The sequence below is a fragment of the Myotis brandtii genome, unplaced genomic scaffold (assembly GCF_000412655.1).
Source record: "Myotis brandtii unplaced genomic scaffold, ASM41265v1 scaffold134, whole genome shotgun sequence".
Lineage (NCBI taxonomy): Eukaryota > Metazoa > Chordata > Mammalia > Chiroptera > Vespertilionidae > Myotis > Myotis brandtii.
Genome location: NW_005354756.1, coordinates 2,098,927 through 2,115,069, shown reverse-complemented (window position 1 = coordinate 2,115,069; position 16,143 = coordinate 2,098,927). Strand labels below are relative to the sequence as shown.

The window sequence follows — 16,143 nt, the reverse complement described above, 5'->3', positions numbered from 1 at the left end:
GATCCGGGGGTGCGTGGGCAGGATAGGCACCATTTCCAGGCTAGGAATCCCTGTGTCCAGTTGAAGAATAGCCATCAGGATCTTCTCGTGCGTTTTGAGGCGGGCTCAGAGATCAAAGGGACTCAGCAGGCCCGAGATGCATTTTTAACAAGTACTGCACCTCCAAGGGATTGTGATGTGGGAGGTTTTTAAGTGAGCAAGGAGCAGCCCCGTGTTGGAATCCTCGCTGCCATATCTCCAGTGGGTGTTTGGGGGAGGGAGGTCTTCGCCTCCTTGCACACCGTTAGCTCGTGGCCATAAATCTGGGAAGATGTGGTATAGGATCAAGACTCGCAGCAGGAAAAGAGGTTGAGGAAGGTTAATCCCTCCACCCCCAGTTTAGTAAGTGTATGTGTGTATAATATATGAGTGAATGGAGAGAGACAGAGACAGAGACAAGGCAACGCCTATATGGGAGGCTTTGAGGTGGACACTAAAATGTACTGTCCCTGGCCCGTGCCCTCAGTGAGTGAATGGAGAGAGACAGAGACAGAGACAAGGCAATGCGTAAAATGTACTGTCCCTGGCCCGTGCCCTCATCCTGCTGATGATCTGGTTGAGTTTGAGGTACGGAGCCGTTGCTGATTTTTGCAGGTTGGCAACGGATGAGAACTGTAATTGCCAACAAACAAGGCCTGTGGGCGGGATTCTGGTCCCATTGACCTTTGATTCCCCCTTCGTTTGCTGCACCTGCACAGCGCTTACATGGTCCCTCCGTTAGTTGTTTATGTATCACAGTTTAATCACCATTTCCTTGACTTTATCTTCTCTTTATTGACGTCTTGGTCTCTTCCTCAGGAGTGCACGTGCCTAATATCAATTAGTTCTTGTCCTTTTAACCTCTGGCTGGGGTCTTTCTGACCCTGAACCTCACTAGGGTCTACAGGAGTTCTGTTTTGGGGTTCTAGCCTCATGAGTTGGGGGAAGGGGGCATTCCTAAGCCAAGGAACCCTGTTCTAAAATGAGATCGAAGCCTGCTGGACCCAAAAACGTAAGAGGCAATTGAAATGCTTGGGAGGAGCTTGATTCAAAAGAAAAAAATGATAATAACAATGCTCTTTTTCTGTTCTCTTTCCATGAAAATTTATCCAGTGATCCCAAGGAAAGCTCTAAAGAGAAGCTATGACTGTGTGGACGGTGACTTGGTAAATATCATCACTCTCACTCCCACACTGCACACTGGTTATTAAAGCTAGTATTTGGCCACCCCTGGAACATTTTAGGTGCTGCTCCTATTGGGTTAAAGATGACTCACTTATCTGCAGTGGTCAGATCTCACTGCTTTCTGTTGTAACAGTGCAAGCCAGTTCAAACCACTGTTACTATCTCTATTTTACAAGTCAAAGAGAGTGACCACTGGAGATAAAACACTGTTTGCCGGCCTTGGGTTTATTTTAAATTGTTGTTTAAGTTTTACTATGGATATTTTAAACGTATGATAAAGTAGAGAGACTGGAAAAATGGCTCCTCCAAACCTCAGGCCCGCATACTTACCCTGCTTCAGCAATTAGCAACGTAATGGCCAGTCCTGTTTTATCTGTTCCCGCCTCTCCATTATTTTAAAGCAAATCCAGATAGCTTATCACTTTCATCTGCATATACTTTATTTTAGTATGTATTTCTGAGAAAGCTTTTCTCCAAAACAGAACCGTAATTCCCTACTTCTACCTAAAACAAATCCCTTAAGCTTGGCAAAGATGCTGTCAGCATTCAGATATCCTTGACTGGTTCCTATTTGACAGTTGGTTTGTTGGAATCAGAACTCCGGTCTACCCAACTTCATTTGACTGGTTTGTCTCTTAAGACTTCTCCCTACCCTGGCCGGTTTAGCTAAGTGGGTAGAGCGTTGAACCCAGATAAAGGGTCCCGGGTTCGATTCTGGTAAAGGGCACTTAGTACATTGGTTGTAGGCTCCTCCCCACTCGGGCCCTAGTTGGGGCACGTGCAGAGTGCAGGAGGCAACCAATTGATGTGTTTCTCTCACGTAGATATTTCTGCCTTTCCCTCTCTCTTTCGCTCTATCTCTAAAAATCAATGGAAAAAATATCCTTGGGTGAGGATTTAAAAACAAAACAAAACACAAAAAACATCTTCCTTCTTTAACCTTTTTCTAGTTGCATATCTGTTGAAGAAACCAGAATCTCCTGTAAAACGTCCCACATTCTGGATTTTAATGACTGCAACCCTGTGTTGTCATTTACCACTTTCCTCTGTCTGTCCTACTTCCTGAAACTGGTAGCTATGGTTGTATATAGGAATTTTCTGAGATTGGTCTACTAGTCCTGGTCTGAGAAAGGTATTTGAACGAATTATAAATCAAGTCATGTCTCCCCCCCCAGAACTGGTAAGAGAGGCCATCACTATTGTGCCCCTGATCTGAACTGGGAAATCTCACCATTAATCCCAGAAGAAACTCATCGTTTCATATACCGTTTCATGAACAACACAGGTTGGAACTGCGCGGGGTCCACTTACACAGGGAGTTTTCCATTGGCCAGCGCATTTCCAACCCGCATTGTTCAGGGTCAGCCATCCGTGGTGTATTTGGCTTCCTGAGTGTGGGTTGATCTAAATATTGTTTCTTGGCTTTGCTGGAAAACAGGACTGTTACGACCTGAGAGGCAGGCGGAACGCTTTCCTCATGTGTGTGAAGAAGAACAGGCCAGGGTCTGACCAGGATGTTGGTTTAATGAAGCAATGGCTTACCCAGTGCCAGTTTGAATATACGTCATGCATCGACCCTGACAAAAAGGTAACAAAAACAAAAATGAAAAATTGTAGCTGGGATTTTATAACCTCCTTTTTTTTAGATAAATAGTTGGGCCCGACTAGTGTGGCTCAGTGCTTGAGCATGGGCCTGTGAACCAGGAGGTCACAGTTCAATTCCCAGTCAGGGCACATGCCTGGGTTTCAGGCTCAATCCCCAGTGGAGCCATGCAAGAGGCAGCCAATCAATGATTCTCTCTCATGGATGTTTCTATCTCTCCCTCTCCCTTCCTCTCTAAAATCAATAAAAAATATATTTTAAAAAAATTGGGGGTTTAGTACCTTGGCAAGAACCAGGACCTGCTGAGCAGTGACCTGTATATCCTGATGAAATTGTTGGTACTTTTATTTTTTTTTATTTTTTGTTTATTTTTTATTATTTATTTTTTGTTGTTGGTACTTTTATAATCGGATGTGTGACACCCCAATCCCCTTCCAGTCAACCAGGTCCTCTTGGGTTTCAGTCTTAGCTGGGGCTGTGCAGTTGAAGAGGGAAAGGGAACTCAAGAAGATGTCCTAGGCAACATGGACAAGGAGGCCCAAGGATGAGCTGTGAGTTCAGAGTGGGCAAGGCCCAGGACATCTGGGAGAAGGCAAGACCAAGGAAATTGCTCTGAGAGGTCAGCAGGAGGCCAGGTCAGGGATTTCAGCAACATTGGAGCCCCTGGGCTCTGAAAAGTCCTTGTGGGGCCCTGGCCGGTTTTGCTCACTGGATAGAGCGTTGGCCTGGGGACTGAAGGGTCCTAGGTTCGATTCAGGTCAAGGGCATGTACCTAAAACAAAAACAAGAAAAGTCCTTGTGGGACTTACCTGGAACCATGTGAGAGATGGGTCACTAAGACCCTGGGCAGAACTGCATTGTGACTTAAGTAGATGACACAGAAAAAATAAGATTGATGAGCAGTGGGGCGGATGGGAACTCCATGTTGATCTCTGACCCTGGCTCACTAGTGGCCTAGAGCTGCCCGTATTCTGGGACAAGGACATAAGAAAGCTCTTCAAGACACCAAGAGTCACTGCTAGTGAGCATCAGGGAGCAGCATAGCAGAGGGGCTGCGAATGCAGTGCGGATGCCAGAGTTGAAATCCTGTCTCTTACTGGTGTGTTATGTTATATCTGGTTCTCAGCTGAAGGTGACTTTGTCCCCCAGAGGACATTTGGCAATGTGTGGAGACATTTTTGGTTGTCACAACTGATAACAAAAATGGGGAGAGGGGACTATTTCCTTAATAAATAAAAAGTGCCTACAAATCAAAAAGGAAAAAACCTCAACAACCCAACAGAAAAATGCGCAAAGGATATGGAAAGCAGCAAGTGGTGTCCAGTGGGTAGAAGCCAGGGAATGCTAAGCATCCTGCAATGCCCAAGACAGCCACCTGCAGCAAAGAATGTTCTGGCCCCAAATGTCGATAATACAGTTGCTTTAGAAACCTTGCCTTAAATTATTTGACTACTAATGGATATTTTTCCATTGATTTTTAGAGAGAGTAGAAGGGAGGGGGAGAGACAGAGGAACATCTGTGATCGCTTAGGCAGCACATAAAGTCGAAACGATACACAGAAACTTCGATGTGAGAGAGACACATCACTTGGTTTCCTTCTGAATGGGCCTCGAGAATAGGCCCTGGTGGGGGCCCAGGATCAAGCCTGCAACCGAGGTCCGTGCCCTTGACCGGACTCAAACCCCAGGACTCTTTAGTCCACCGGCCAACACTCTATCCACTGAGCCAAACCAGCTAGGGCTCATTGACTACTTTCTTATCTTAACAATGGGGGTGATGATAGTAAATTCTCTTGTAGGGTGCTTGTGAGGATGAAATAAGCTTCTATATGTAAAAGTTCTCAGAATAGTAGCTGACTTATAGTTAAGTGCTCATATCAGTTTTGATTTTATTATTCCAAAGCTAAAAACAGGCTCCTTCATTTATCCCAAGGATTGTACCAGAGTCTCTTCCGAGTTACATGATTTTTCATCAAGTCCCTTCCATTCGGATGGCAGATATTGCTAATGTTCTTTTGGTTTATTCTCTTAAAGATCTGGATGTAGCCCCTTTCTTTATATCCTGTCAACATTCATTTATAAATATTTTGTAATCTTACTGGCAAAAGAATTTCATTGTTTTAAGTTTCATTTTCTAGGTCATTAGTTCGGTTGAACATCTTTCGGCCATTTTTTTTTCCTTCTGTGAAATATCTGTATCTTTTTCCCCACTGGACTTTTTTTTTTTACATTTTTATTGTTTTCAGAGAGGAAGGGAGAAGGATAGAGAGATAGAAACATCAATGATGAGAGGGAATCACTGATCAGCTGCCTCCTGCACTCCCCCTACTGGGGATAAAGCCCACAACCCAGGCATGTGCCCTTGGCCGGAATTGAACCTGGGATCCTTCTGTCCACAGGTCGATGCTCTCTCCATTGAGCCAAACTGGCTAGGGCTGGATTTTCTTTTTCTTATTCTACAGTTATTTTCCTGGACACTATTCATTTACAAAATATAGTGCAAATATTTTTCTCCTACCCTGTTACTTGCCTTTTGACAAATTTTGACTTTTTGTTGTCTTAAGTTATAGTGAAGTCTTCTAAATTTTGTGAGTAAACTGGTCAGTTTTTTCTGTTTGTAGGCTCTTTTTTCTTGTGTCTTGATTAAACCCACTGCCTTCCCAATTTAAAAAAGTTAAAATTATTTTTCTGTGACTTTTTAAAAATTAAGTTTTACCTTCTCCCTGTAATTTTAGTTTTGTAACAGTGTGGTGGTGTAGGAGGTCAGTCTAATTTTATTACCAAATGGATAGTCAGTCCTCTGTATATTTATTGAATGATACATTCTTCTCTCACATACACCTTTGTCATGAACTAAATTCCTATAGAGAGCACTTGAATTAGTTTCTGGATTCTAAAATATTCCATTCACATAGTTGTTTATAGTTATACCAGTATATCACTATTTTCTTCACCACGATTTTATAGTACATTTTGAGGTCTGATAAGACCTATCCCCCACTCTTTTTTTCTTCTGAACATTCTTAGTATTCTTGAGAATGACCTGTTCTCTATGGCCTTGAGAATCATCTGGTTAACTTCTACAGAAATTCTTTGGGATTTTGATTGGCATGACATGAATTAAGATTCATTTGGAGTGAATTAGCAAATTAAAAGTATTGAGTCATCTCAGCCAGAAGCATCAGCATGTCATGGTTTGTTTATGCTGCCTCTTCACCAAATATATATATATTTTTGGTTTTCTTCACTTAGTAATGCTTATTCCTTGCCGGGTTTTTCTTTTCTCTGGGTATTTTAGTTTTGTGGTGACCATGGATGGGATCCCCTTTTCCATTATGTGGCTTAAATGATTATTGCTGGGTAATTGGGGGAATATAGACTCTGTAAGTGCATCTTGTATCTGGTCAACTTGATGATCTCTAATTCTAACAGTTTTTTAGTTGATTTATTTTATATTTCTAGATAGTCATGTTATCTGTATATAATGAGTTTTGGCTCTTTGTTTCCAATATTTGAACTTCATTTAATTTTTTAAAAAATATATTTATTTATTTATTTTTATTTTTTATTTAAATGATTCTTTTTTTAAATATATTTTATTGATTTTTCACAGAGAGGAAGGGAGAGGGATAGAGAGTTAGAAACATCGATGAGAGAGAAACATCAATCAGCTGCCTCCTACTTCATTTAATTTTTACTTTACTTCATTGAGATGGGTAGGGTCTTTATTAGGACATGCATGGGAGTAGAGATGGCTGCCCCCTGTGGGTGGACTTTGATAACATCTGCTGATAGACTCTGGCAGGTGTATATTAATGGCTGGACTCTTCCATTCCCTTCCATTTCTACCTTATTAAGATTACTAATTTTATAAAATACTTTTTATATATTAAAATAAGTTAATAATAAGAACTAAAAACACCAGCCCTTTGAAGAGCTATAATTCTGTTGTATTTTGTGGTAGATAATCAGAAATGCCCTAATTTTGTCAAACTAGAACCAGTAGCACAAGAAGAAATCAAATGAATTCTGAGAGCAACCAAAAGGGAGTGACAAGTCAAGAAACGAATATTTACCTCATACTAACTCTGTTAGAGACGTAGGTATTTTCATATTTATCATCTCGTTGGATCACTTCCTTGTGTTTCTGAATTCCTCCCACCTTCAGTTCTTATCTATATATATAAAAGCCTAATATGCAAAGTGTCCCCTCAGGAGTTTGACCGACCGGGAGTTCGATTGCTCGCTATGACGTGCGCTGACCATTGGGGAGGCGCGGAATGAAGAAAGGCCCCAGCCAGTAGCCGGCAGCTGCTAGGGACCCTATCCGTGCCCAAAGTTCATGCACTGGGCCTCTAGTTTTAATATATTATTCTATTTCACAGGAGTTACTTGAAAAACTAACATCATTTCGTGATGGATTAAATGAAATTAAAGATGAAATTAGCTGCTGCCTTGTCACTCTTATGTCCCATGGAGAAAAAGGCTCTCTTAAAATAAGAGATGACGAAAGAGTCAGCCTGGAAGAGATTTTTGAAATGTTTAATAATAAAAATTGTCCAGCACTTAAGGAGAAACCAAAGATCTTTATAATCCAGGCCTGCAGAGGAGGTAAGTGGAAACGTCTTTGTAATCATCGTGTTTGTAGGGACTTCTCATACTGATGACAAAGTAAAGAAGGATAGGTTTAAAAACATATATGAGTAAATAATATATTTTAAATTAGAGGATCCTTAGCTGTTGTAACTTCAGTCGTGTAGTTATACTAGCGACTGAGCTGGGAGGAAGGGATGGATGGAAAACTTACCTGGGATAGAATAGCTAACTTGGGCCGAGGAACAGTCCAAGTCACTGACTTCATGAGGTGGGTCTGGGAGCCTCAGGTTCTGGGAGAGGTGTGTCCAATTTCCAAGGGATGTCCCACCTTCCAGGTGATTCCAGGTGGTTTGTGGGACTAACATCCGACTTAGCTTATTTCTCTCTTCTTATGAAGATACAAGCCGTGGTGACATTTATTTTATTTAAAAAAATTTTAAAAATATGTTTTTATTGCCCTAACCGGTGTGGCTCAGTGGATAGAGCATCGGCCTGCGGACTGAAGGGTCCCGGGTTCGATTCCGGTCAAGGGCATGTACCTTGGTTGCAGGCACATCCCCAGTCGGGAGCGTGCAGGAGGCAGCTGATGGATGTTTCTCTCTCATCGATGTTTCTAACTCTATCCCTCTCCCTTCCTCTCTGTAAAAAATCAATAAAATATATTTTTTAAAAAAAGAAAAAAAAAAAATGTTTTTATTGATTTTTGGAGGGAGAAGGGGGGGAGAAATAGAAACATTGATGAGAGAGAAACATCAGTGGGCTGCCTCCTGCATGCCCCAACTGGGATGGGCTGCCTCCTGCATGCTCCCTACTGGGGATCGAGCCGGCAACCCTGGCATGTGCCCTGACGAGGAATCAAACCAGCTACCTTTTGGTGCATGGGTCGATGCTCAACGACTGAGCCACGCTGGCCGGCCACGGTGATGTTTATTAAGGGTCGCTGGTGTCAGTGATGTAGCATTGTAGTTTGTCTCTTCATTCCTCAAAAAACAGAGAGAAGAGATAGTGGTGTTGAAACAGATGATGAACCCATGGACTTGGATGATATATCGGAGAAGAAGAGGCTGCCCACGTTCAGTGATTATTTCATCATCTATCCTACCCAGGCAGGTAAGACAGCAAAGCTCGAAGATTGTGAGATGCCCATTACCTCCTCCACCTCCCTTCAAAAATGGTTCCTATTTTCAGAAATGGTAGGTTGGCATCTTACCGTTCATTTCTTCCAGGAAGACATCAACCTCTGAGTAAAGTACCACAAAGTAAATAAGGTCATTGGCTGTCATGTGAAAACGATGTTGGCCCAAAAGCTAACTCTGTCACTGCTATCTTTTAGACCCTGCAATATTTTTTATGTCAGCTTCTTGTGTTTGTTTTTTTTAATCCTCACCTGAGGATATTTTTCCATTGATTATAGAGAGAGTGGAAGAGAGAGGGAAAGACAGAGAAATATCAGTGTGAGAGAAACACATCGATTGGTTGCCTCCTGCACGAGCCCCGACCAGGGCCAGGGCCAGGGCCAGGGAGGAACCTGCAACCGAGGTACGTGGCCTTGACCGGAATCGAACCCAGAATGCCCTTGACCGGAATTGAACCCAGAACCCTTCAGTCCCTGGGCTGATGCTCTATCCACTGAGCCAAGCTGGCTAGTGTGAGTATTTTTTAAAATATATTTTTATTGATTTCAGAGAGGAAGGGAAAGGGATAGAGAGATAGAAACATCAATGATGAGAGAGAATCATTGATCAGTTGCCTCCTGCATGCCCCCCAACTGGGGATGGAGCCTGCAACCAAGGCATGTGCCCTTGACTGGAATCGAATCCAGGACCCTTCAGTCCATAGGTCGACGCTCTATCCACTGAGCCAAACCAGCTAGGACTAGGGTGAGTTTCTTCATGTAAAATGAGTGATAAAATTTACTTATGTCATTAGGATGTTATGTAAATTAAATTATGTAATGCAGGTGCTGTGCTTATCGTAATTGGCATAATAAATACCGAAAAATTAGCTAATATTACTAATGTATTCTGCTAATAACATCATTATTATTACTAATACTGTTACTAATAAGTTAAAAGTTTTTAAAAATCTTATGTGCTGAAGGGTGGACTTGACAGGGAAATGTAGAGAAGATGGAAGTAAATGGTCAAGGACATTTATTTAGCTGTTTTTATCTTAACCTTCAAAAAGGATTAAGGTAGTATGTAAAAAAAAAATATATATATATATATAGAAGCTAAGAATGTAAAGGCAGTAACATAAAATGAAACATACTGAATGGTGAGACATGGAAAATGTCCCCACTAAAGTTAGATGTAAGATTCCACTTCTTGGTTATTTACTCAAGAGAGATGAAAGCATAGGTCCTCATAGTCATTTGTACACACAGGTTCATAGTGTACAAATAGTTATTTGAAATAGTCAAAAACTCTAAATAACCCAAATGACCATCAACAGGTGAATGGATAAGCAAATCATGGTATATCATACTTTGAATACTACTCGGTGTTAAAAAGAAATGAGCTCCAGCCCAACCAGTGTGGCTCAATGGTTAGGCATCAACCTATGAACCAGGAGGTCAGGGTTCGATTCCCAGTCAGGGCACATGCCTGGGTTTTGGGCTCAATCCCCAGTAGGTAGTTTGCAGGAAACAGCCCATCAATGATTCTCTCATCATTGATGATTCTATCTCTCTCCCTCTCCCATCCTCACTAAAATCAATAAAAATACATTTTTTTAAAAAATAGAAGAGAGATAAAATGAAACAAATGTCAAAATGATGAAAACCATTGAATCTGAGGGATGATTATATGGGGGATTGTGAAACTTTGCTTCCCACCTTTGTGTATATTTGAAATCCTTTACTAAAAGAATGCCCTATTGAGAGGTTTTTGTGCTGTTCGTCACATGGACCCACTGTTATGGCCCATGTCTGTTATGGCCCCAGGCACACTTCTGCTGATGCAAGAGTGTTTCTGTGCTCTCAGTTCAAAGCCACTTCCGAGTCTTTAACTATGGGCACAAGAACAGTTAGTGCCAGTGGAGGAGGAAAATGGACGAAATGTCTCTGTTTCAATTTGTAGATCATGTTGCTTTACGACACCCCCGCACTGGCTCTGTGATGATCGAAGCAATGACTGAAATCTTTCAACAGCATGGAAATAAGTGGCACATCGTTGACTTTTTCACCAAAGTAAGTAAATTCCAAGGGTGTTTGTGCTTCATTCACCAAAGCTGATGCACTCGATGAGAAGGTTATAATGACACGATTGACCTTAGCCATGTAACCAACGTTAGTGTTGCTGTTACTGTGCTCATTTGCAACCTTTTCTAATTAACTCTCTTTTCACATAAAAATGCCAGATGAAGAAGAAACTTACCCTGGCTGGCGTTGCTCACTTGCACAGGGGTGCTTTCCGCAGCCCCTCAGGCTAGGTCTGCTCTTTGGTGTCAGCATGTACACCAAAGGGTTGCAGGTTTGACCCCCGTTCCAGGTCAGGGCACCGGCGGGAGGCAACCAATCAATGTGTCTCACATCAATGTTTCTCTCTCTCTCTCCTCCTCCTCCTCCTCCCTCTCTCCTTTTCATTCTCTCTTAAAAATTCAATGGAAAAAATATCCTGGGGTGAGGATTAACAAAATAAATTAATTCAAGTCAATGAAAGGAAAAAGAAGAGAAGAAAATGACTATTCAAAACCTGATGATAAATCACTGTAATTGGCCATTCTCCAAACTATGGTTCCTGTGTAAGCTCTTGCTGACTAGACATTGGTGAAAAAAGTCCAGAACTGAGGATGAGGTGGCCTTTGCAGGTGACAGATGTGCTGACAGCCACCCCTGGAATTGTACAGCTGTTGGATACGTTGGACATAACGCACTCACACGCTTTCATCTCACCATGAGTGCCAAGGCTCAGAAAGGCTTCCTACCGGGCCTGATGAGGCCCAGGGGCAAGTTGGAGAGTGAGCCCAGGTCTGTGGGCTCCTCAGCCCGATGCTCTTTCCGCCTCACAGGACCGAGCACCTGTTGGGACATCTCCCTCAATGTTTGATGGCGAACTTTTTGAGCTCGGCGTGTCAGCATTTTGAAAAACCCTAACTTTGGTGCCATGTCACATATAGAAATTTTTTTATATTTGCAACCATAGTAAAACAAAGATTTATATTTTTGATATTTATTTTATATATTTAAATGCCATTTAACAAAGAAAAATCAACCAAAAAAATGAGTTCGCGTGTCACCTCTGACACGCGTGTCGTAGGTTCGCCATCACTGCCCTATAGTGATGTTTGCGTTGTGCTCCGAGGGGTCAGCATTCTGCCGCCTCCTCCCGTGGGGTTTCCTTCTCGGGGCTTTGCAGGCTCGTGGACAGTTTGTGCTCTTCTCTTCCAGGTGAATAACAAGGTGGTGCACACGGAATTTTTCCTACGCGAGGAACCAATAAAAGTGTCGCTCGTCATGGAATCAACTCTAACTAGATTCGTGTACTTTTGACGTCGGGGCGGTTTAAGAAATAAGGACTTCTTTATCATAGACTTTGTAAAGAACTGTGAGGCTTCATAGCATAGGACAAATGAATATCATTTTGTATTATTTTTGTCACTAGTTGTATTTCTCTAATTTGTTTTGTATACATATGCTGTTTTTCTAAGATTTAACTCCGAGTATTTGGAGTTTGTAAATAATTAGACTTTTTTTTTTTTTACTGAATTTCTTACTTCCTGAAATGTGACGAAAACATGGAAGTCCAGCCCCCATGTGTGTACTGTTTTATCAATGTACTTCTCTTGCTGATCACCCCTATCCTCTCCACTGTCAGTTTGGTGCCGGTGTTAAGCCTCATCTTCTTGGCTTAGTATTCAGGGACTGCCTTTATACTGTGGTCTTCCCCTGGTCCCCCGTTTCCCCATATTGTCTGCAGCCAGGCTGATGATCTCCTTTTTGACTTCCTAAGCCATCCTCAGGTCTGACCTTGGGTATCTCTACTTGTCCTTTGTGTCTTCGATGCCTTCATGTTTTCACCCCCACCCATTCTCCAGCTTCCTCCTCGCTGCCTCAGTACCTTTGAACTGCTGGTTTCTGCCTGGAACACTCTGTTCCGCCCCATAGGCAAGTCCCTTCTGTCCTAAGTTTAGTTCAAGCATCCTTGCAGAGGGATGCTCTCCGCAGCCCCTCACGCTAGGTCAGCTCTTTTTCAGCACTCAGAGACCCTCCGCTTTCCTTCTGTAGCATTGAACACTGCTGTACTTAACGTGACTGTGTCGTGGCTCTTAGTCTCTCTCTCCGTTCAGTTATAAGCTCCAAGAGGCAGAGGCCATGGGTCTTATTCATAACTGTATTCCAGCTTCCATCTGTGCCTTAAGACAGAGAGAAGCCCTGTGAGAAATGTTTAGCAAGTGACTGATCCCTGTCTTTTCATTATTTTATCCATTCCTCAGACCTCACCTTATTACCTCTATGTCTATCTAGCCACATGCTAGTCATCCCCACCTATGTGTCCCATGGCCACTTTTAATATGTATATATATTGATTTCAGAGAGGAAGGGAGAGGGAGAGAGAAATAGAAACATCAATGATGAGAGAGAATCATTGATCGGCTGCCTCCTGCACGTCCCCCACTGGGGTTTGAGCCCGCAACCGGGCCATGTGCCCTGACCTGGAATTGAACCTGACCTTCTGGTTCATAGGTCAACCATTGAGCCAGGCTCCATGGCCACTTTAATCAGTTGGAAGTTAAGCTGTTTCCCCTAAGTCTCCCCTAAATGCCCCCAATTGTTAATCCTTACACTCCTCACTGCCTACAGAATATGCTCCAGATTTTCTTAGGAGAATATCCCAAGTCCTCTGCCAGGCCCTACCAACACTACTTGAGTGCTCTGTTTGTCCTGGTCTTGGCTATTCCAGATGATCTGCTGTTCCTTCAGTCACCCCCTCACCAAATCGGACTTGTGATTTAATGAATGCTGACTGAACGCTCTCAGATACTTTATGCCATAGTTCACTCTCCTTTCCGCCTGAAACACCCTCTGTTCTGTCTGCGTGCTTCCTCCAGAACACATTCTCCAGGGTGCCTCTTGGGTCCCAACCCACTAAAAGGAAAATCTGAATGCAGACGTGTCTTCACAGTAACAGCTGTGGACTGAGCATGGGCTTTCATTGTAATGATGTTCTAACTTCCTATGTGACGTGGACTGTGTTGGGACCTCGGTTTCCCCATCTGTAGAAAAGGAGATGTGGCCCAGCTGACTCAGAACTCCTCCCACTGGACCTCAGGGAACTTTGACTTCTCAGGGAACTTGCTCGTGAACGTCCTGCAGAGGTGACTGTTCCTAAACTCAGAGGTTCGAGATGGCGTTTGCATCCGACTGTTGGGCCTGCAGGAGAAGGCAGGTGGTTGGTGAGGATGCTGTGAAGGTTGACGGGAGCAACCCGGGATTTCCAGGCCCATCTCCATTTCAGGGATAATTGTGTCCTTTTTGGTTAGAGTGCTTTCTTAAGCTTACATACATGTGACTTAATTTTGTAACTTTGATTTTTGTATAAAACATTAAAATGTCTGCTTGGTTCATAAATAACACCGGGTGAGCCTCTGCATTCACTTGCGTCTGTAGGATTTCCAGGGGGACGCTTCCAGGAGGATGGCAGCACCTGAATTATCACCAGCTCTCATTTCCTGGGAGAGGTTAAGTGACCTGTTCAGAGTCACAGTTAGAAGGTGGTACAGCTGGGGTTCCAAAGCATGAATTTAACCTAAGACGCAGAGTGCGAAGTGATGGAGAAAAGTTATACAGATGAAAGCTTGTGGTGGACAGAAGGGACCATACCATGTAACTGAGGGCATGAGAGCTTTGGAACAAAGGAGGGAAAAGGGATTTTGGGACATTGCTCAGGCCATTACAGCTAAAGTGCACGGAGAGGACTATCGGACAACTAGGTATCAGGCAGACAGGTGAAGAGGAGCAATAAGGAAGTCTGGTTAGAAAGGGTGGTGGGAAGATGCCCAAGATGAACTTGATGCCTGGGGCCAACTAGATGCCCCATATTCTCCCAGCTTCAAATCTCTTCGCCACCCAATGCCATGTAAAGCGTAGTCCAAAATACTACGGTCCCTAGCACAATTTTATATTTGGGAGGAAAAAATTCATTTAGTTTTTAAATACAAGGCCCAGAAACGAAAGTTTGGAAAAGGAAGGCTCTGAGATCTTTGTTCATCACAAGTGGGCATGAATAAAATAATGATGGAGCCCTAACCGGTTTGGCTCAGTGGATAGAGTGTCGGCCTGCAGACTCAAGGGTCCCAGGTTCTATTCCAGTCAAGGGCATGTACCTTGGTTGCGGGCACATCCCCAGTAGGGAGTGTGCAGGAGGCAGCTGACCGATGTTTCTCTCTCATCGATGATTCTAACTCTCTATCCCTCTCCCATCCTCTCTCTAAAAAATCAATAAAATACATATATTTTAAAAAAATGATGGAAGTGCTTGTGCAGAGGACCTGGAGCCTGTACAATGGAGCCACAGCCACTTGACAAGTGCCTCTTAGTCTAGGGCTCCTCATGGGGACTGCCTATCACCACAGTGCATTTTTCATCTTAGGACTCTTCCTCGTCAAGAGTTTTCACCATGCAGATCAGTGGCCAAGGGCAAAGTTAATTTTGTGGGGGAAATATTAGTGTCTGTGAAGAAACACAGTACAATGTCCTGGTAGTTACAACGGTGGAAGGTATTCTTCAGACCCTGGTGTGCAGAGGAGGGAGCTGATGAGATGGTTTGGGAGTATCTGGAAGGCTCTCCAAGAGTCCTTAACCACCAAGCCATTGTTTCCATAAAGCTACTCTAAGCCTTCCCTTTTGTGAGAGCTAAAACGTCTCCAGATACTTTAGTTTCTAAGGATGCTGAAAGCCAAGCCTCTACGTTTACTCCTTTTCTATGCCAGCTTTGTTTAAAAGCAGTGGGGTTTTGTTTCAATTTACGAACAACTTAGGTTCCTCAGAAAATTTAAAAAATACTGAAAAATGAGGGGAAAACCCCACCCACTTTCTGTACTTGTACATCTGTAGTTCTCACCTTGGCTGTACACTAAAATGATCTCAGGAACTATTTTTTTTATCGTTTTATTTTTTAGGAGCTATTTTTTCAAATCAGATTTTCTTGGTTTGGGTTGGGCATGTTTAAAAGCTTGCAAGTGATTCTAAGTGCAGTCAGGGTTGAAACCTACTGTATACGTAATTATTAATACTTTGGCCATTTAAAAAAACTTTTAATGCGTTTCAGTTTTTTTAAGAATCACCCTCATCCTCTAATTCTCTTTTGTACCATAGAATTTTAGTCATCTTTTTAAATGGTTGTATAGTATTGTATCGACATAGTAAATTTTTAGTAACGAATCGATTGATGGATATTACAATTTTGTATACCTTCTCCTCCCCCCCCCCAAAAAAAAGTTCTCATGCATCTGTGCAGTCTTGTCCTTTTTATTTTTTTCAGGAAATTTTCCCATAAGTGAACTTTCAGAATCTGAATTACGTACTTCTAAAATGTCCTCCAGAAAAGTGACAATCGTTTCTGCAGCTTTTGTTCATCAAACACGCAGACTTGTGGGTTGCACACTCCTTTCCACGTAGGGACACTGCAGCTTCGGGGAGAGACCCGCTCGCCTTCCCAGGTCAGGACAAAAGGCTCGAGTCGGGGCAGGCGGCCTGGCTTCCGGCTCGCGCCCGGGACCCGATTACGGCACATCGCCGA

The 16,143-nt window shown here is 42.9% G+C and overlaps 1 protein-coding gene across 2 annotated transcripts; it reads left to right on the top strand.

The window, feature by feature from the left end:
* Nucleotides 1–810: 810 nt before the first annotated feature.
* On the top strand, nt 811–12,912 carry LOC102238830 (caspase-14). Of its 2 annotated transcripts, XR_001360955.1 has the most exons (7): nt 811–1,184; nt 2,642–2,791; nt 7,192–7,417; nt 8,396–8,512; nt 10,483–10,592; nt 11,213–11,372; nt 11,793–11,875. XR_001360955.1 is itself a non-coding variant. In XM_005860437.2 (6 exons), exons 1-6 carry the CDS (start codon nt 1,047–1,049, stop codon nt 11,892–11,894), a joined length of 843 nt encoding a protein of 280 aa, XP_005860499.2. In that variant the 5' UTR covers nt 812–1,046; the 3' UTR covers nt 11,895–12,912. The 2 variants fall into 2 exon arrangements, 1 of the variants encoding a protein (XP_005860499.2); XM_005860437.2 differs by lacking the exon at nt 11,213–11,372 and having other exon boundaries at nt 812–1,184; nt 11,793–12,912.
* Nucleotides 12,913–16,143: the final 3,231 nt, after the last annotated feature.